Consider the following 22010-nt stretch of genomic DNA (forward strand, 5'->3'; position numbering starts at 1 on the left):
AGATTGGTTCTGCCCCTCTCTCCCTGCATTAAGTACTTCAATTATATTTTTTGCCTACCATTCATAATTTGGTACTAGGCCACTTCAACTGTTGCAGGATGACTTAGAATCACTGTTGCATGAAGATGATTTGGAGAAGGCTCTGCCAGTGATTTAACCACTTAAGCCCCGGAAGATTTTACCCCCATTCCGACCAGGGGGTATTTTGCGATTCGGCACTGCGTGAATTTAACGCACAATTGCGCGGTCGTGCGACGCTGTACCTAAACGAATTTGACGTCCTTTTTTTCCCACAAACAGAGCTTTCTTTTGGTGGTATTTGATCACCTGTGCGATTTTTTGATCACGCGCTATAAACAAAAAAAGAGCGTCAATTTTGCAAAAATAGCAATATTTTTCACATTTTTTTATATGAAATTCCCCCCAAAAAAAATGTAAAAATCAAAATTTTTAAAAATTTTCGGCCAATTTATTTTATGCTACCTATGTTTGGTAAAAAAAATCGCAAAAAGCGTATTTTGATTGGTTTGCGCAAAAGTTATCGCGTTTACTAACAAAGGGAAAGATTTTTGTCATTTTTGTTGTTTTTTTTTAACGCGTAATGGCGGCGATCTGCGATTTTTTTTGCGGTACTGCGACATTGCGGCGGACAGATCGGACCCTTGACTGACATTTTTGACACTTTTGGGGTTACCAGTGACATTTCTACTGTAATCAGTGCTATATATATGCACTGTTACTGTAAAAATACACTGGTAGTGAAGGGGTTAACTTTATTTGGAAGGGAGGGGCTGTGTGTGTCCCTAGGGGCGTGGTTTCTACTGTGATTGGCTGTAGCTCTAGCTGTAAGGACACTGATCAACGGATCTACATACCAGATCCGTTTTATCAGTGTCTTTGCAGCGAGGAGAATGACAGGCAGTTTGTTTACACAAGCTGCCTGACATTCTCCCTCTCCCCCGCTGATCGCCGAGTGACCGGCGGACATCGGGTCCGCTGGTCACACGCGCGGGGGGGTCCGTGACCACTCGGGAGCGGGAGCGCGCCCCGGGGGGCGCGCGCTCGCTCCCTAGACCCTCACAAGCAAACAACGTAGCCCTACGTTAGTTTGCCTGTGAGGGGCTGACCGCCGACGTAGATAGTCGTGCGGCGGTCGGCAAGTGGTTAAAAGCTTTATTGCCATCGGTTCACGTAGGGCTCGACCTACTGCAATCGAGATGGTGGGTGAAAGTGCTGGACTTGGATAGTGAGGGCTAGGAGGATGCCTGGGAATACTCATTTGCCCAATGGCCTATATTACCCCTCAATGCCTTCAAAGAATCTACTCCGCGGTTGCACCTAATTGCTGGCGATGTGGGGATGGTTACTGCTAATTTTTTCCATGTCTTTTGGGCCTGCCCCCATAGTCGACAGTTCTGGGCTGCTTTGGTTCAATTCATTTATTCATTAACCACAATATCAGCTCCCCAAATAGTTGCTGTATGTTTGCTGGGTTTAGTTAATCACCTAGCAATTACCAGAGCATCTAGGACCCTATTAAGGCTTCATGTACACTAGCAGATCTTAAACTTGAGTTTAAGAGCTTTTGGTGTTTTTTTTTTTGCCAAAGCTCCTAAACTCAACTCCATAAAAGCCTATGTGGCAGTGTATACATATGCTTTTAGCAGAGTTTAGGAGCTGCTGCGGTTCAACCTCCCTCTCCTGAACGCAGGAGAGCCGCGCTCAGGATAGGAACGTTTTGACTGCAGGCCATGGGAAAGTGTACCTGAAGCCTTAGCTTACTCCTCTTCTATGGCAAGAAGGCAACTGTGTTAGTTTGGAAATCAGACAGACCTCCCTTCTTTAGACTGTTGGAAGAAGCTGATTAATTCAGTGATACCGTTATACAAAATGATATATCTTTCTCTCGGATCTCCTAAATAAAATTACAAGGTATGGGACATATGGCTTGCGTCTCTCTCCACTACTGAAGCTAGAATAGACAGTGATCATTCTGCTCTACCTTGAGGGGGCTTGTTTGCTATTGTTTTGGGGGGGGGGGGGGGGGGTGGGATATGTGTGCTGTGTGGTGAACCTAACTGGTTCTTCGCGCACCCCCATCCCTTCTCCCTCTCCGCTTTTCCCTCCCGTGGGAAAGTTGATTTTGGACTTTACCAGTACTGACCTTGTCCCGTAAACCTGCCTGTAGCGCCATTATCCTTACTTGACCAGTTTCACTGTGATTATTGTTTCAGCTGCCATACATGTATATTTGTATGACTGTGAGGTATACCTGAGCTACAGTTGTAGGGGGTTTTTGGTTATCTGTTTATGTTGAGCCAAGGAATTCCCAGAGTCTCGGTTTTATCATTTTTTTTATAAAACTTTAATAAACACAATTAAAAAAAAAAATATATATATATATAAAAAAAATAAACATGTTTAAGTCCCAAGTATGAAAAACAGTCACATATACAGTACATCAGTACACTAAACACATACATCACTATGAAGGGTTACCTTGATAGCCACTGGAGCTGAAAACCATTGATAAATTTTGCAAAGCTTTTCCTATCTTCTGATATTCCTTCGGCAGTGCTATTTAGGAAAAAAATTACCAAAATTAAACTTTACTTTATTATTGATCATTCATCTCCAGTAGAAATTGCTATATCACAACACACACTTAACTAGAGCGAAGTGCTATTATGAGTCAAAATTTTGCATCAGCTACATACAGCGGGATGTGGAATTCCACGGCCCAAGGTTGTGGGGAAGAGACCCTTGACCCCATCAAAGCTTGCTCGTTCCCCCCCCTCCACCTTTCCTGACCTGCCGAGCTGCATGCTCAGATGAGGGTCTGGTATGGATTTTGGGGGGGAACCACACAATTTATTTTTAATTTTTTTTTTATTGCTGGTCATTTTTTTTTTTTTATTCAGCTGTCAGCAGGGAAGCCCATTGACTGCTGATGATCAAGGGTTGTTAAGGGCGCCGCGACCGGATTTCTGGCCCCGCTCCTTAACAACAAACTATTTACTGCGCTCTGATTGGGCCTGGTATGAACTCGTGGGGGGACACCACGTCTTTTTTATTGCTGGCAATGTTTTTTTTTTTTTTTTTAAATCCGCTGTAAGCAGGGAAGACCAATGGCAGCCGGCTTCCTGACCCTGCTCCTTAAACAACCAGCTATTGTCTGTGCCCTGATTGGGCAAAGCTTTGCAGCGATGTTCGGCCCGAACCGTTCGCCCAAATCTAAGGCCAACAATGAACTAGTTGCTCTAGATCAGTGATGGCGAACCTTTGCACCCCAGATGTTTTGAAACTACATTTCCCATAATGCTCCACTACACTGCAGAGTAAATGAGCATCATGGAATATGTAGTTCCAAAACATCAGGGGTGCCAAGGTTTGCCATCACTACTCTAGATACTTCAATTTTTAGCTACAGTTTTTATATCAGGCTCAATGAGTTATCTAAAGGCCACACAGAAGAGAGGCTCGTCTATAATAAAATGACAAATGTTATGGTCTTGCATAACTGTTATTAAGAGTGACGTACGCCCTGTGCATCGTTTCCAGTGCTCCTGGCCCACATTGAGCAAATCCTTCACACCGTCATCCATGGCTCTGGTGAACTTGCTGACTGCTTCACACTTCTGTTCTCTGTATGGTGTAAAAACAGTAGGTTACATCGCCATTTTAACTTTTCATACAGAAAATGTTCAGCTTTTTCCATTAAAGAGGTATCGTTGCACAATAATTGCCCTTCTTCATCATTACCACACCAGTAAAGCATACGTAATAAGATGGGCTAATTAGTATGAGGAAACATGGCATGGAGAAACAGTGCGTCATTTAAACCGTCCTACAGCTGTCAGATGCAGTTAGCTCCCAACATAAAAGCTCCAGTTTAGAGACCGTTTAAAAAAGCAGAAAAGAGGCCTTGTTTAGGTTTTATATTTGTAAATTTTCCGTGGTTAAAATGTCAGCCTTTTCAACTGGGCCGCTTGTTACCGTGAAAGTAATATACGAATAAGAATGAACACTGCAAATGATTTTAAGATGCAGAACAGCTAGGATAGTCAATAGTACAAATCATGTACAAAGAGTAGAAACCCATAGCAACCAGTGGTCAGTTTACTGTACTGTGTATCTTATTTTTTTTTTAGTGTAGGAGAGGTTCAAACCACTGTCATTTTTTTTTTTTTGCAGTCTGTGTCACATTGAGGAAATTTCCTTTCACTTCCTGTAACGGATACACAACAGAGAAAAGGACATCTCTGCAAAGGGTGGGGGGATTTCCTCTATTAGACATTTGTTACTGGAAGAGGTGGATTACCTATTAGAGGTGTAACAAAAAGGGTTGGTCCCTCAAACCAAGAAGAATTGGGATTGTGCAGGCAATAGTATTAAACATAAAATAGTATTTATTATATCATCAAAAAAATAATTTTAATTTCACATGAATACAGGTGCTGTAGAGATAAAACAGTGGCGGCTAGGCCGCATGGTTCCATATTACTTTAGTGCAGGTATGGTGATTCCCGATGTTAAACATAAGGTTCGACGCGTTTCGGCTTTAAATAAAAAAAAATTGCCTTTTTCAAGGTAATCACCAAACTCTAAAAAGTGAAAAAACATAAAATCAAAAAATAAAATTAGTGACAATGTGTTAAACTTTCTTCATCATATCATAGTCTTTTTTGGTGCATACCAGATTGTGCAGAGGATTGGGGGGGCAACTTCACCCGGGGGGGGAGAGGTCAGCGTGAGGGCCTGTGAGACATATAAAGGATAGTATATAAACTCTGTGTGGAGGCTGGTATTCATTCTCTACAGGGTACTCTCCCCTGGAGAGAACTAATACCAGCCTCAATACAGAGCCTATATACTATCCTTTATATGTCTCACAGGCCCTCACGCTGACCTCTTCTTGAGATCTTGCTGCAGTTCTAGAGGGCCCCCCCGGGTGAAGATGCCCCCCCTAATCTCCGCACAGGAGTCTCTGCACAATCTGGTATGCACCAAAAAGGACTATGTTATGATATGATGAAAAAAGTTTAACACATTGTCACATATTTTATTTTTTAATTTTATGTTTATTCACTTTTTTAGAGTTTGGTGATTACCTTGAAAAAGGCAATTTTTTGATTTAAAGCCGAAACGCGTCGGAACCCTATCTTCAACATCGGGAATCACCATACCTGCACTAAAGTAATATGGAGCCATGCAGCCTAGTCACCACTGTTTGATATGTAAAGCACCTGTATTAATGTGAAACGAAAATTCTTTTTTTGATGATATAATAAATACTATTTTATGTTTAATACTTCTGCCTGCACAATCCCAATTCTTCTTGGTTTGAGGGACCCACCCTTTTTGTTACAAGCTATGTCAGGGATGATGGCAATTATTTATTTACATAGCTCTAAAGATATCTCAAAATAATCTATTAGGCTGCATTCACACTTGAGCGTAGCGTTTTTTTTACCCGCGATTTTACTGCGATTTTTACCGCGATTTTTTCAGGCGTTTTTCATTGACATCTATTAAAAACGCTGGTAATCAGCCCAAAAAGAAGCTCATGTACTTTTTTCAGCTACAGGCGTTTTGCAAAACGCTCAGATGTGAACAGGGGCCATTTAAATGAATGCGGTTTTACTTGTTGGGCGTTTTGGAAGCGTTTCTTTTGAGCGTTTTTGGAGCTGAAAACGCCCAGGTGTGAATGGAGCCTTAGAGGTATTCTCCTCATCTTTTGTTTTGGTAACAACTGTAACATTATGGCTTTCCCATTACTTTACTTTGAAAAAATAAAAAAATAAGGTAGGCAGCGGATACTGTAGCTTTAAATTATAATTTCTTTCACTAGAATTTCTATTTAAATGGGCTGTAAACCCTCAGATATACCCGGTGAAGTGACTGGCCTATGGTCATACACAGATGAAACCAATCCTCCTACATACGATGTATCGGTCTATCTACAGTTTTCACTTCTCTACATCCATTCCAAGCCCAGAATTAATAAAGCTTGTCTGAGAGTTCAGAAAAAGGGGATGGAGAGCTGAAGTTACACTCTGCAGAGCTCAGTGAGATGAGGTCTAAGAGCAGATTGACGGGAAAAGAAACTCACCCCCTTCAAACAGGAACAGAGCTGAGGCTGTCAATCAGCTGGAGGACCCTTCCCTGTCACCATTTTTCTCCGGGTGTCAAGAAAAGTGACTGGAGCTGATAGCAGAAGAACAAAGCCACAGACAAAAGTGATATTTAGTGCTCTAAAGGCCGGCCACACGGTTCCTATCTTGGCCGATTCAGCAGGAACCAGCCCAGATTCTAACCATTAATGGGCAGGCTGAAAGAACCAAGTTGATTGATTGATCAACTTGGGTACAACCAGCCTGCAAGATTCTTTTGTGAATATCACTGTCTTCTCCTGGCAAGGACAGCTTCTCCTGCCCGCCCCCACCAAGAGAAGACAATGGCTCGGCAGGAGGGATTCCCATGTCAGTGCTGTCTGTGCTGATGGGAAAATCGCGCAAGTTTCTTTTCTGCAACCCAATGGCTAGCCTAAATTCAGACAAGTAGGCACTAAAGAAGGAAATGCTTTGTTCATATTTCATGTCTGAGGCTTCCAACCACTTTCGGACCACCCGCCGCCTTTTTACTGTGGCAGGGTGGCACGGACAGGCAAAGCGATGTAGGTCTACGTGGCTCTCCTGAAAGCCGCTAGGGGGGCGTGCTCCCGATCGTCAGCGGGGAAGCCGCTGCGGGTGTCAGGTGGCTCTGATTGCCACCTGACAGCCCTGATCTCTCCCCGCTAAGAGAGAAGGACGGTCGGCTGATGTAAACACAGCCGACCGTCCTTCTCCCTGCAATGATCACAGAGCTCACGTGATCCGGCTATATAGGATCACATGTCTCTATGATCATTTCACAAGTCCAACCCCCCCAAAGTTAGAATCACTCCCCTAGGGTCACATTTAACCCCTTGATCACCTATACTGTCAACCCCTTCCCTGCCAGTATCATTATTACAGTAACAGTGCATATTTTTAGCACTGATTGCTGTAGTAATGTCACTGGTACCCCCAAAAATTTCAAAAATGTCAGTTAGGTGTCCGATCTGTCTGCAGAAATGTTGCAGTCCCGCAAAAAATCGCAGATTGCCACCATTAGTAGTAAAAAAAAAAAAAACAATAAAAATGACATAAATCTTTCCCATAACTTTTGCGCAAACCAATCAAAATATGCTTATTGCTATTTTTTTTTACCAAAAACATGTAGCAGAAAACAAATTGGCCTAAAATGTTAAAATTTTGATTTTTACATTTTTTTTTTGAGAATGTCATATAGCAGAATGTGAAAAATATATATATTTTTTTCAAAAAATTGTCGCTCTTTTTTTGTTTATAGCGCAAAAAATAAAAATCGCACAGGTGATCAAATACCACCAAAAGAAAGCTCTATCTGTGGAAAAAAAAAGGACATACATTTTGTTTGGGTACAGCATTGCACGACCGCGCAATTGTTCGTTAAAATAACACAGTGCCGAATCGCAAAATAGGGCCTGGTCATTAAGGGGGCAAATCTTCTGGTCCAGAACTGGTTAAACAAAAACACGAAAGACTATCATACTAAAATCCAGTCACCCAAAGGTCTGTTCACATTGTGGTTTTTCAGGTGCTTGGCTCCAACTCCAACCAATCTCCCTGCGAAGGCCAGCTTTAAGATTTGGTACTGAACTGAATAGTTAAATTCACATTTTATGAAGGGGGAAGGTGATAGAGTATCCTAAATGGCATCTGCAGCATTCAGTTTATGGCTATCTATTGTTTTCTGAGCGTTCCTGCTGTCCAGAACAGTTTTACAATGCAGTATAAAATACTTCCAACACAGCAAATCGTCCATGTATCAGGCACCGATAGCACAGCTACATCTTATAATAAACCAGGGCATATTATTATTGACTGCAGGGCACAATTTAAGGGGTATAAAAATAAATTAGCTAAATTATTCCAAATCCAAAACTGGAAAAATAATTAAAAGTGTGACTCCAGCCATTTTTTTCTTTTTCTTAATTTTATTTTAGACATAAGCTGGCCATAGATAATTGGATTGACCGAAAAAACAAATGACTTGATTCCCTCAATCACACATTCAATGTGGATAGGGGAATCCTAATGTGCCTAAAAATGTGCCTTTTTACTGCCTTTTAGAGTACACTGATCGGAGCTACCGAGCTGAAAAAGTCCAACAGGGTGGTTGTTTAGAAGTCGATCAGTAGATCGACTTCTGTACAACCACGCTGTCCTGTCCATACATGGATTGAAATTCAGCCAGTTCCTAACAGCCGAATTTCGTTTAATGTTTGGCCGGCTTAGAAGGGTTTGGTTGTTTTTAAAGGATACGTTCACCTTATGTAACATGTTGCACTCATTTTAGGGTGTAACATCTTACTATGCAGCAGCCAACCTCTCCCCCAAGCCCCCCCCCCACTCCTGTGAATGAATGAACTACACTAAGTTCCATCTGCCACCCCAGCAAACAGCTTGTATTTCCCAATGAACTATGAGATCACTAATGAGTGGAAGAAGATCGGACCCCCCTAACTGACATTTTTGACACTTTTGGGGGACCAGTGACATTACTACAGTAATCAGTGCTAAAAATATACACTGTTACTGTAATAATGGCACTGGCAGGGAAGGGGTTAACACAGTGGTGATCAAAGGGTTAAGTGTGACCCTAAGGGAGTGTTTTCTAACTGTATGGGGGAGGGACTTGTGAAATGACCACAGAGACCTGTGATGCTACATAGGAGGATCACAGGTATTCTGTGATAACTTCAGAGAGAACAATGGTCAGCTGTGTTTACAACAGCAGACCATTCTTCTCTCTCAGTGGGGAGCAATCGCGGGTGCCGGCCCCACGGATCGGCATCCCCGCTGCCTAGTGGGGGCGGGAGCGTGCCGCTGCCGAGGCGCGCTTTCCCCCAGCACTGCTTCTGCGTACCAGACCTACCCATAGGTCGATTCGCTCAGCAGTATATCTGTGGTGGGTGGTCGGCAAGCAGTTAAAGCAGAATAAACCCATCAATTTAACAGTTTCAAAAAGCAGTTACATTTCTGGAACGTGCCAGGATTGTAACACTCCCATTGATTGTGCTCTAACCCATCCAATGGCTGGTGTCATAACTGATCACGTGCAGCTTCATGGCAGTTGTGGATCAAACAGAGGCCAAGATGGCAGCTTCCTTGGCTGAAAACGATATGAGGGTTTACTTCCATTTTAAATCTTCCTGCACTTCAGTAACTGTCTGTCTGTACGGTGATCTTAGCCTTTAACCGCTTGCCGACCGCCGCAAGTAGATTTACTGCGGCGGTCAGCCCCGGCCAGGCAGAGTGACGTTAATTAACGTCACTAGCCTGGGAGGGTCTGGGGAGTGAGCGCGCTCCCGCGCGGTCACGGACCCCCCCGCGCGTGTGACTGGCGGACCCGATGTCCGCCGGTCACTCGGCGATCGTCGGGGGAGAGGGAGAAAGTCAGGCGGCTTGTGTAAACAAGCCACCTGTCATTCTCCTCGGTGTAAAAACACTGATCAGACGGATCTACTATGTAGAACCATTGATCAGTGTCCTTACACCTCAAGCCACAGCCAATCACAGTAGAAAGCACGCCCCTAGGGACACACACAGCCCCTCCCTCCCAAATAAAGTTAACCCCTTCACTACCAGTGTATTTTTACAGTAACAGTGCACATGTATAGCACTAATTACTGTAGAAATGTCACTGGTAACCCCAAAAGTGTCAAAAATGTCAGTCAAGGGTCCGATCTGTCCGCTGCAATGTCGCAGTACCGCAAAAAAATCGCAGATCGCCGCCATTACGCGTTAAAAAAAAAACAACAAAAATGACAAAAATCTTTCCCTTTGTTAGTAAACGCGATAACTTTTGCGCAAACCAATAAAAATACGCTTTTTGCGATTTTTTTTTACCAAACATAGGTAGGATAAAACAAATTGGCCAAAAATGTTAAAAAATTTTGATTTTTACATTTTTTTTTGGGGAATTTCATATAAAAAATGTGAAAAATATTGTTATTTTTGCAAAATTTACGCTCTTTTTTTGTTTATAGCGCAAAAAGTAAAAAGCGCACAGGTGATCAAATACCACCAAAAGAAAGCTCTGTTTGTGGGAAAAAAAGGACGTCAAATTTGTTTAGGTACAGCGTCGCACGACCGCGCAATTGTCCGTTTAAATCACGCAGTGCCGAATCGCAAAATACCCCCTGGTCGTTTAGCAGCCAAATCCTCCGGGGCTTAAGTGGTTAATGCTGTGGAAGTGCAGTGAAATCTTGATGGGGAATGAATATTTCACTGCATTTCCAATCCTCAAAGACACAATAGAAAAACTGCCCAAAATGAGTGCAAATCCTATCTTTGTTGCCACTGGAACAAGTGTGCCCACTGGATGATATCCCCTCTGCTTCTGTTCTGAATACAGCTATATAATTTTGGATATCCCATCACTTTCTCTTCCAGAGACAATGATCTCCAGGACAAATAGTAGGCCTTCTTTTTCCCAATGGAGACAGGCTGCAATAAAAACCTTTGTTAGAAATCTTTCCGGCACCAGACCCATATGTTTCCTTCTTTAGTCAGAAGTGTGCGGCCCATAGTAATCTCAACAACCATTTGATATAGACGTCAGCCAATACACCTTAAAAAAAGGGGCCCTTTGTGGCCCTAAAACGTCAGCGGTATTTGTTGACTCCGCTGTTTTGTATATGGTGCATGCAATTTGATCCTATTAAAATTGTGAGGCAACTGGCAGCTTTGTTAAATGCAAAAAAAACCTGACATAGGTCTAAATTCTCTATACTCTACCCAAAACTAGAGTAACTGGCTGGAGTTATACTTTAAACATTATAAAACAAACCAGGCGGAAGGTTTTTTTCTTCTACTGGAGATTTACTTCTATACTTTGAGTATCAGAGCTTTGCTCCTGTTCCACAAGTCTCTAGACTGGTAAAGATACATTTAAAGTGTTACTATACCCACAACAGTAAATTAGTCTGTATGTGCAGTAAGGCTACGTTCACATGTAGGCGTTTTGGGGCGTTTTTGGGGAGTTTTTCTGCTCTAGGATCAGCTCTCAAAACGCCCAACAAGACAAATCCTAATTCCTATTCACATCTGAGCGTTTTGACGCTGTGAGCAAAACGCCCAACGCTCAAAAAAGTACATGAGCTTCTTTTTGGGCAGATTACAGGCGTTTTCCATTGGTCTCTATTCAATCTAAAAACGCCTGCACAAAAATCGCGTTAAAAATCGCGGTAAAAAACGCAAAAACGCTACGCTCAGGTGTGAATGTAGCCTAAAGCAACACTTGTTATACTCAGTGTGGGACCTAAGGGGTTAATCCCCTGCATAGTGCAAAAAGGCCGTTTGATCCTGTATTCTCTGATCCTCCCCTTCTTTTACTGTCCTCAATCCATCTCCTGATAGAAAAGAGCCTTGGAGGCACTCTGCACATGCTTAGTTTGGTGTGTGTTGCTAGAGTTTTTTTTTTTTTGGGAGGTTGCATATGATCAGCACAGGGGTGATCAGAACTGTCCAGACAGAGGGTCAGGGGCCCTGCAGCCTCATAGAACAGTCAAAGCAGAATGAAAACTCCTCCTACAAGCTTTAACCAGACACTGATAGAAGTCACAAGACTGCTATATACTGCTGATAAGAAGGGGTATATAGCCATTTATAATTACTAAAATAATTGCATTTCCATGTTCTGTGTACTGTGGGAGACCAGATATAGTGAATGCATGGTCCTGGGTTTAGTAACACTTTAATAAAGGAGTTAGCACACAGGAGACTTGGCGTTTGAGACGCTAGACACACGAAATAATAGGATAAACAGGAAATTCTGGAATTCCCTAAAATAGTGTTATGTCCTGTGATAAATGTAAAACTATTTCCTGTCACCAAGGCCACTAAAACGAATATTTAAACAATATTTCTGAACACTATGAAAGGTTCCAATTACTTATATAGGTGAAAAACAAGTTATATTTCATTATTATAAAAGCTTTTCACCTTATACTGGGTTCCTACACTTCACTATACAGTAAGGAAACGTAATAAATTATTGACTAACATATTTCCATCATATTATTTCTCCTCTGTCACTCATCACAAACTATCACATCTACAAAACCCAGCTCTGTGGTTGCTCAATAAATGTAAAAGCCCAATCACAACTACAGTTTAAATCAGTTAAATGCATTTAATATACATCAAAACAAAGTCAAAGGGGTTGATTTACTAAAACTGGAGAGTGTAAAATCTGGTGCAACTGTGCATGGTAGCCAATCAGCTTCTAACTTTAGCTTCTTCTATTAAAGTGATTGTAAAGTCTCGTCTTTTTTTTCTATTAAAATAACAAACATGTTATACTTACCTCCTCTGTGCAGTTGGTTTTGCACAGAGTAGCCCCAATCCTCCTCTTCTCGGGTCCCTGGCTGGAGCTCCTGGCCCTTCCCTCCTGGCAGGTGCCCCCAGCAGCTTGCTATGGGGGCACCTGAGCCAATCCGCAGTTCTCTGTATCGATTCAGACACAGAGTGGTTCAGCTCTGCCCCCTTTCTCTCTCCTCATTGGCTCACTGAGTTTAATTGAAAGCAGCTGGAGCCAAATGGCGCCGCAGCTGTGTCTCAGCCAATCAGGAGAGAGAGAGTGCCCCGGACGGCTGAGGCACTCGTGGACATCACTGGATCGAAAGGGGGCTCAGGTAATATTAGGGGGGCTGCTGCACACAAAAGGCTTTTTATCTTAATCCATAAAATGCAATAAGATAAAAAAAATCTTCTACTTTACAACCACTTTAAAGCGGAGTTCCACCCAAAATTGTAACTGTCGCTCTTTTGTTTCCTTCCCTCCTCTGGTGCCACATTTGGCACCTTTCAGGGGGGAGGGGGGAACGGGTACCTGTTTTTGACAGATACCCTTCCCCACTTCTGGGATACGGCATCGCGGCGCCATCCCTCGGAAGTTCGGCCCCCTCCTCCGTCACCGAGCCAATAGGAATGCGGCGCGCTTTGCGCAGTAGGGACCGGACCGTGAAGCCGCAAGGCTTCACTGCCGGGTTCCCTCACCAGCAATGGCGGCAGCACCCGACAGCCGATGGAAACATTGGCTGCAGTGCCGACATCGCTGGACTCCAGAACAGGTAAGTGTCCTAATAATAAAAGTAAGCAGCTAAAGTAAGTGTAGCTGCTGACTTTTAATTTTTGGAGGGGGTGGGGGAGGCGGAACTCCGCTTTAAGTTTTTTTTTTTTTACAAATACTTTTTATTGAAAACTTTTCAAGTTTGTACAAAACATGCACAAAAAGAAAAAGGAATAAAATTAAAGAAAAGATAAACATGACTGTTACATTGCAGTGGGTAGCGTAAATGTACAATCAATAATCAGTAAGCCTATAAAAACTTCCATCCATATGAGAACCAAGTAGTCAGCACAGTGACATCTCAAACAGTAACCACTTTAAGCTTTGACAAAAAAACAAAACTTGGAAGCTGATTGGCTTCTATGCCAGATTATACACTTTCCAGTTTTAGCAAATCAACCCGAAGAGGCCATTCACACCACAATGTGTGCACTGATCGCAGATCACGTGCTGCATTCTGCTGTCATACTTTTTATGTAGCAGGATGCATATTGGCCTAAAATGATGAAAAAAAATAGATTTTTCTTTTTTTTTTTATTGGGAATATTTTATAGCAGAAAGTAAAAAATATTGTTTTTTTCCCCAGAATTATCGCTCTTATTTTGTTTATAGTGCAAAAAATAAAAACCGCAGAGGTGATCAAATACCACCAAAAGAAAGCTCTATTTGTGGGGAAAAAAGGACATCAATTGTATTTGGGTACAGCGTCGCACGACGCATTTGTCAGTTAAAGTAACGCAGTGCCGTATCGGAAAAAAATGCCCTGGTCATTAAGGGGGTAAAACCTTCCGGTCCAGAAGTGGTTAAAACAAAACTAAACGTTTATTTATTTTTCATGCAATCCCTGTAATATAGTTAGGAAAAAATGTGCATGAGCATACAAAGCAGCAAAATGTCTTCCCTGTGGAATACAGTATATATATATATATATATATATATATAGGCTGCATTATATTGTGCATTAAATAATAAAATGGTAATTACACTTCTAACATGTCCAGTTCAGGAGCTTCTGGTTCGATTGTGGAAAATATCATACTGCCAACCAGTTCATCCTTTTCTGCTTTCCTCTTGCCAGTTTTCCATTCCTAGCAAAATAAGGAAATATATTCAGGTAAACACACAGCAATTCCTTGAATGACAATCTACATTTTTCATGAATGCATCAGATCTTTAATTCGATCAGCATATTTTTTCATGTTAAGTGCGTGCAAGCTAAGTAACATGCAAATGTAACATTTACAGCTATTTATTATCTCTCGAAGAAATCAAAGGACTCTCCTTGCAAAGGCTTAACCTGCTTTTCTCTTTATTGGGACAGACCTGTCTTTGTACTCAGGCACTATTCAGGTTAGCATGTACTTATTGGTCTAGAGATTACACAAATATGTAAATCCTGGTGTCAGTGCAGTTCTTGGCTATACTCACAAATGTGTGGCACAGATCAGCCCCCTGCTGCCTTTAACTGTGTCTTAGTACAAAGTAGACATTTTGAAGTCTGATCATTAGGGGAGATGAGACTGAACTAATGTTTCTTCCTGCCTGCAGCAGATTAAAGTGCACCATTAGCCATTTTTTCATCTTCCCATCTATTAAATCTTCTGCTCTTGTTGTTTTTTTATCGTTGGATAGTAAAACATTTTTTTTCTGCCAGTAATTACCTTATACAGCCTACTTCCTTTTACATATCTGGTAATTAGCCTAGGCTAATGAAGTCATGCACAGCTCTCTCTCTCACTCTCATGAGAGTTTGTTAGCAAGGGAGGAGGGATGAGTCATAGGAGGGCCAAGGAGAGCTGCAGAGCTGGAGGGGGCTGGATGAGGGCGGAGATAACAGGAGACTGCAGAGATCCATGAATATTTATCAAGAGAGGGGAAATGTGCAGGCATGCAGTGGTGTGTGTGTGTGTAAGTCCAGGAAGTGAACAGGCAGAGGCTTCAGCTGCCCACAGTTAAAATGGCTGCAGCCAGACTTGGTAGAGGGAGATTTCTGCAGCATATTTGGCAAGTACAGAATTACAGTATACATAAAATAATATGCAAAGTGGTTGGAGGGAAGCTTCAGAATGGCAAATTTGTTTTTAATACAAATTATGTGAGCAGACTGCAGTTCCTCTTTAACCACTTGCCGACCACCCCACGCAGATTTACTGTGGCAGGGCGGCTCGGCTGCGCATAATCAAGTAGATCTACGTGATTATGTGCATGTGGTCTTGGCGGCGGGAGCCAGACTGCAGGAGGAGCGGGCTCGATCGCCACCAGCCTCCCGCGATCTTCACAGAAACTGACAGGAGAGCCACCTGCCTATGTAAACAAAGCAGATGGCTCTCCTGCCACACAGGCACAGAGAGATTGTGTGTTTCAGCTAAGCTAAAACGATCTCTGTGTACCTTTCACAGAGCGCCCCCCCCAGTTAGCAAGCACATTTAGGAGCACACTAAACCCCTAGATCACCTCCAGTGTTAACCCCTTCCCTGCCAGTGTCAATTATACAGTAACATTGCATATTATTTAGCACTGATTACTGTATTAATGTCATTCGTCCCCAAAAAGTGTAAAAAATGTCAGTTATGGGGTCCGCCGCAATGTCGCAGTCCCGCTAAAAATTGCTGATCGCCGCCATTACTAATAAAAAAAAAAAAAAAATAGAAAGTTCAAAAATCTATCCCGTAGTTTGTAAACACTATAACTTTTGCGCAAACCAATTAAAATACACTTTTTGTGATTTTTTTTCTACCAAAAATATGTAGTAGAATACAAATTGGCCTAAACTGATCAAAATTGTCGCTCTTTTTTTGTTTATAGTGCAAAATCTAAAAACCGCAGAGGTGATCAAATACTACCAAAAGAAAGCTCTATTTGTGGGGAAAAAAAAGAACATCAATTGTATTTGGGAACAGCGTCGCACGACCGCGCAATTTTTCATTAAAGTAATGCAGTGCAGAGTCGCAAAAAAATGGCATCGTATTGAGGTGGTAAAACCTTCCGGGGGTGAAGTGGTTAAAAGAGGAACTTCATGCTCTCATTCAACATTGAATATTTTTAATCCCTATGCTGCTGGTAAACAGATAGGAAAATATACCATGTGTTTGTTTTAATTTTTTTTTTTTACATTTCCTCAGTTACTTCCTGGTTTCCATGCCTACACAAATGATATCATACATCCCAGGAGTCTTCAAGAGGGGAGGAGGGGTTTACTCAGCTAAGCCCACCTTCCTGCCTGCATGCCTAAGCAAAGGACAGATGGATTCCAGGAAGTAAATGCTGCAATCACAGCTGTCAAACTGGCAGCCCTCCAGCTGTTGCTAAATGACAAGTCCCATTGCTGACAGTTACAAGCATGGCTCCCACAAGCAGAGGCATGATGAAACTTGTAGTTCCACAACAGCTGGAGGGCCATAGCTACATAAATCATCTGCCCTTACTTAAGATGGCCACAACCAGAAATGCCATGGGGGTGTTTTTCAAAGTGATTTCTCAGAAAAATAAAGCATGGAGACATGGATGGATGGGGGAGTTTGATTTGAATATTAAAAATGAAATAAAGTTGATTTGTGGTGCTCAGATGCAGTGTAGTTCCGCTTTAATGACCTCATCTCACCCTAGGCAAAGCTCAAAGACATAGTTACATAGTAGGTGAGGTTGAATAAAGACAATAGTCCATCCAGTTCAACCTGTGTAGGTGTGTGTGGCTGTAATCATCTCACATACCCCTGAATGTTCTGATCCTTGAGATGCACATCCAATAGTCTTTTGAAAGCCACCATACTACCCGCAGAAACCACCTCTTGTGGTAGAGAATTCCAGAATCTTGTAGCCCTAACAGTAAAGAACCCCCCACGTTGCCTGAGGTTAAAACGCTTCTCCTCTAATCGCATTGTATGCCCCCGAGTCCTCATGCAATCCCTTCGACTAAACAGCTTTTTTTCTAAGCTGAGATCCCCATTGAGATATTTAAAAATTGCTATCATGTCCCCCCTCAGGCGTCTCTTCTCCAGGGAGAATAAATCAAGCGATTGCAGACGCTCCTCATAATCAAGGTTCTCCAATCCCCTAATTAGTTTAGTTGCCCTTCTCTGGACTTTCTCCAGCTCCAACACATCCCTTCTGAGGACTGGCGACCAGAACTGGACAGAATACTCCAGATGCGGTTGGACCAGATTTTTATAAAGTGGAAGGATTATAGTCTTATCTCTGGAATACATCCCTTTCTTTAAGCATCCTAATATTCTGCTAGCTTTGGCAGCTGCCGCTTGACATTGCATGCTGTTGCCTAGTCTATCATCAACCAAGACTCCCAGATCCTTCTCCATTTTTGATTCCCCCAAAGGTTCCCCCCCTAAAGTGTATTGTGCTTTTATGTTTCTAGTCCCCAAGTGCAAAACCTTACACTTCTCCACATTAAACCTCATTTGCCAAGTCGTTGCCCACTCCGTTATTTTGTCCAGGTCATCCTGTAGGATATCTGCTTCATGCTTCAGACAGTTTATTAAAACAGGAGTTCAGGAATAAATAAATCACATTTATAAAACACATTTATACTCACCCAGGTGGATGCAGCATCGGTTTGATGCTGCATCTGTCCCCTGTCACTTCTAAGATTGAGAACATGGTTTGCAGTCTTCACTGAGCAGAGAGCCACTGACTGTCAGTCACCGACTCTCTGCTCTGCCCCTCCAGCCCTCACTGGAGTGCCAGGCTGTGAAGTGGGGGTGGGAGCGGCTGACTCAGGCTCCCTGAGAGGATTTGCCAGCTACCGGTCAGACATCTGGGTGAATCCCGACATTAAAGTCGGGACCTCACCAGAGTCTTTAGCCCGCTGTTGGCTGAAAATGGGCCACAGGAGTGCAGAAGGAAATGCACTCCGGTGAAACACAGGAGAAGTACATCCAAAAGAGCTTTAGCCCTAACTTCTCCTTTAATGATAAAAAAAGGAAAGCTCTTTTAAAACATTATGCTGTAGCTGTATATAATGACATGTCAGGAATTTATTTATGCAGATTTACTGTCAATTTAAAGAGAATCAGTCACCTTTTCTGCTTTCATGAACATTGCAGTAAAATGACATTGTTCCCAATACACACCCTGCTGAAAAAACAGCTCATCATACACAAACAATATGCAATATACAAATAAAAGTGATCTCTAAAGAGTTGGCTAGATGTGTTTGCAAAGGCTTGTATTCCAGCTGCCTCTTCTCCCAGCCCTGTGGATGCAGCCACACATCCTGTAATACTACATGTGACTGTTAGTCATGTTGTCCCAAATCAACACTCTCTAGGCAACAGTACAGCGTCTGTGGCTTTGTGTGCATTCCTAAGAAAACGGTATGTCCACTGCGCAAGCCTGGGATCTTATGCAAAAGCAGATGTGTTGTGATGTAGTAAATCAAGGATTACTCAACAAAACTGGTAACTTGCCTGAATAACAGTTAAAACTTAGAACTGTGCCTTTATTAATAATAGAAGTAGTTACGATAATATATATACGGTAACTATATATATATCACTCAAAAAAATTAAACAAACACTTTTTAATCAGGAGTATAGCATCAAGTCAAGTAAACTCTTGGGATATTGATCTGGTCAGTTAAGTAGCAGAGGGGGTTGTTAATCAGTTTCAATTGCTTTGGTGTATTTGAACTTAACAGGTGCACTACATGGGCAACAATGAGACAACCTCCAAAACCCAGATGATTTTACAGGTGGAGGCCACTGACATTTTTTTCCCTACTCATCTTTTTTGCCTGTTTTTCGCTAGTTTTGCATTTGGCTAGGGTCAGTATCACTACTGGTAGCATGAGGCGATACCTGGACCCTATAGAGGTTGCACAGGCAGTTCAACTCCTCCAGGATGGCACAGCAATACGTGCCATTGCCAGAAGGTTTGCTGTGTCTCAAGAGCATGGAGGAGATTCCAGGAGACAGGCAGTTACTCTAGGAGAGCTGGACAGGGCCGTAGAAGAGCCTTAACCCATTAGCAGAACTGGTATCTGCTCCTTTGTGCAAGAGAAACAGAATGAGCACTGCCAGAGTCCTACAAAATGACCTCCAGCAGGCCACAGGTGTGAATGTCTCTGACCAAACAGAAACAGACTTAATGAGGGTGGAATGGGGGCCCGACTTCCTCTACTGGGCCCTGTGCTCACTGCCCGGCACCGTGGAGCTTGACTGGCATTTGCCATTGAACACCAGAATTGGCAGGTCCGCCACTGGCGCCCTGTGCTTTTCACAGATCAGAGCCGTTTCACCCTGAGCACATGTGACAGACATGAAAAGGTTTGTTGAAGCCGTGGAGAACTTTATGCTGCCTGTAACATCGTTCAGCATGACTAGTTTGGTGGTGGCTCAGTGATGATCTGGGGAGGCATATCCACAGAGGGACGCACAGACCTCTATAGGCTAGACAATGGCACCCTGACTGCCATTAGGTATGGGCATGAAATCCTTGGATCCATTGTCAAAACATATGCTGGTGCAGTGGGTCCTGGGTTCCTCCTGGTGCATGACAATGCCCGGCCTCATGTGGCGAGAGTATGCAGCCAGTTCCTGGAGAATGAAGAAATTGATACCATTGAATGGCCCTCATGCTCGCCTGATCTAAATCCAATAGAACACCCCTGGGACATTATGTCCCGGTCCATCTGACACCGCCAGGTAGCACCTTAGTCTGTTCAGGAGCTCAGTGATGCCCTGGTCCAGATCTGGGAGGAAATACCCCAGAACACCATCCGTCGTCTCATTAGGAGCATGCCCCGACGTTGTCAGGCTTGCATACAAGCACGTGGGGGGGTCATACAAGCTACTGAGTACCATTTTGAGTTGCTGCAATTACATTTCTGATGTGTTCCTTTAATTTTTTTGAGCAGCGTATATATTATATATATATATATATATATATATATATATATATACACACACACACATACACACAGCGACATGTATACCCACCAGTAATTTTTTTTTTTTTATTTCTTTATTGAGAACAAAGCACCGTACAAAAAGGCAGTAGGAGGACGGAAACAAAGTCACTCCAGTTAACAGAAAAAGTCAACAGTGAAATACAGCAGCAGTCAGGCACGAAAGTGAACATGGTGATGACAAATACGCAGTGACAGTGTACAGATCTATGCAGGTGCCTCATGAGAACAATCTGCAGAAATCTAGCAAAGGAAGGTGCACTCGGTGCGTTTGCATGCCAGGGGAGGTGCAAATACGTGCCGCCAACCCCTAACCGAGGACACCTTACATATTGCCTAGGAGAGGCGGGTCCAGATACAGCAATGAATGACAGGTAACATAACTGGCAACAAATAAACAGCCACGTAAGAACAAAGGGGGAGGTGGGGAGACACGGGAAGGGAAAAGGGGGGAGGAATGGAGGAAAGAACGGAAATTACAAGATGAAGGAGAAGGGGGAGAGAAAAAAAAGAAAAAAAAAAAAAAAAGAAGAGGGCCGGGACGTGGACACCAAGGCACTTACCCGGCGAAGGCCCAACAGACCGCCATAGCCTAACCAATGGCCTGTAAGTACGCGTCCGTACATGTGAAATGCACCAAAGGCCGCCAGCGGTCCCTTGTGAGTTCTTCGGTGTTTTTCAATGTTGCAGTCAGGTCCTCCATACGGTGTGTTTCCACTATCTTAGAGAACCATAATTTCCGAGTGGGGGGTTGAGTCTGTCTCCACAAGGCTGGGATGCAGGCCTTCGCGGCATTGAGGAGATGGATTGTCAAAGACTTCCGGTATTTCTGAATTGGCCTCCCTGTAAGGTGCAATAGGCACAGTGCAGGGTCGTCTCCCACCTCGACCGCAGTAAGCTGTTTGATGACTGATGCTACCTCGCTCCAGAATGCCCGCAGTAAAGGGCATTCCCAAAAAATGTGAAGCATCGTCCCTCCCTCAGAGCCGCATCTCCAACACCTGTCAGGGCAATCCCCGCTCATTTTGTGGAGGACCGTAGGGACCCTGTACCACCTGGTGAGAATTTTGTAACTGATTTCTTGGGATTTGCAAGCCAGGGAGGCCTTGTGGGCCAAGGTCAGGATCTTTTCCATCTGCTTGGGCGTGAAAGAGACGTCAAGGTCGCGCTCCCATTGTTTCAAGAAGGGCAATTGTGATCCCCCGTCCAGATCCAGAAGGAGGGAGTAAAGGAAGGACAGAGCATGTCTAGGGGGGTCACCATCTCGACAGAGGGCCTCGAACGGCGTCAATGGTCGAGGAGTGTAGCCTGTTTTCTGCATATGGAGGAGGAAGTGTCGGATCTGTAGAGCACTGAGGGGGTCTAAGGAAGTCCCCGGCCAGGCCACGATCTCCGTGTGGGAAGGAACGCCGCCCCGCGGCCACACATCCATGAGGCGGGTCCTCCCAGACTGGGCCAATGCCCGCACTCTGGCACTCGTGCATCCTGGGGGAAAGTCAGGGTTGCCCAGGACGGGTATTAGTGGGGAGGGCGAGGGGGCAACCGACGGGTGCTGTTGTATTTGTCGGGTCTTTCGGAGTGTGGCCCCCGATCGTTGGGTGAGAGAGAAGAGGGTCAGCAGGTGTTATGGGCGACCAAGGGGCCAGGGTCGGCCCGCCACACCATTCTCCAGGCCCACCCACTGCTTAGCCGCCGCATTACCATGCCAGTCGAGAACGCGCACAAGGTGGGAAGCTCTGTAATAGCGGAGGAGGTCCGGCAGACCCACGCCCCCCCTCACCTTGGGGAGGGAGAGGATCCGCATCCCGATCCTAGGGGATCTAGAGGCCCAGATGAAGGATCTAAACAGCGCCCGCACCTGGGTAAAAAAAGTGATAGGGACTGCAATCGG

At 43.7% G+C, this 22010-nt stretch overlaps 1 protein-coding gene across 1 annotated transcript in view; it reads right to left on the reverse strand.

Annotated features, from left to right (window-relative positions):
* Positions 1–22010, reverse strand: part of SNX9 (sorting nexin 9) — a 250147-nt gene that overhangs the window by 28652 nt on the left and 199485 nt on the right. Inside the window, exons 11-13 of the mRNA XM_082249824.1 lie at positions 14185–14288; positions 3542–3645; positions 2500–2577 (exon numbers count right to left, since the gene is read on the reverse strand). Coding sequence (XP_082105950.1) covers positions 2500–2577; positions 3542–3645; positions 14185–14288 — 286 coding nt within the window. The remainder of the gene's footprint in view (positions 1–2499; positions 2578–3541; positions 3646–14184; positions 14289–22010) is intronic.

Source organism: Pelophylax lessonae (assembly GCF_965119305.1).
Source record: "Pelophylax lessonae genome assembly, chromosome: 3".
Classification (NCBI taxonomy): Eukaryota; Metazoa; Chordata; class Amphibia; order Anura; family Ranidae; genus Pelophylax; species Pelophylax lessonae.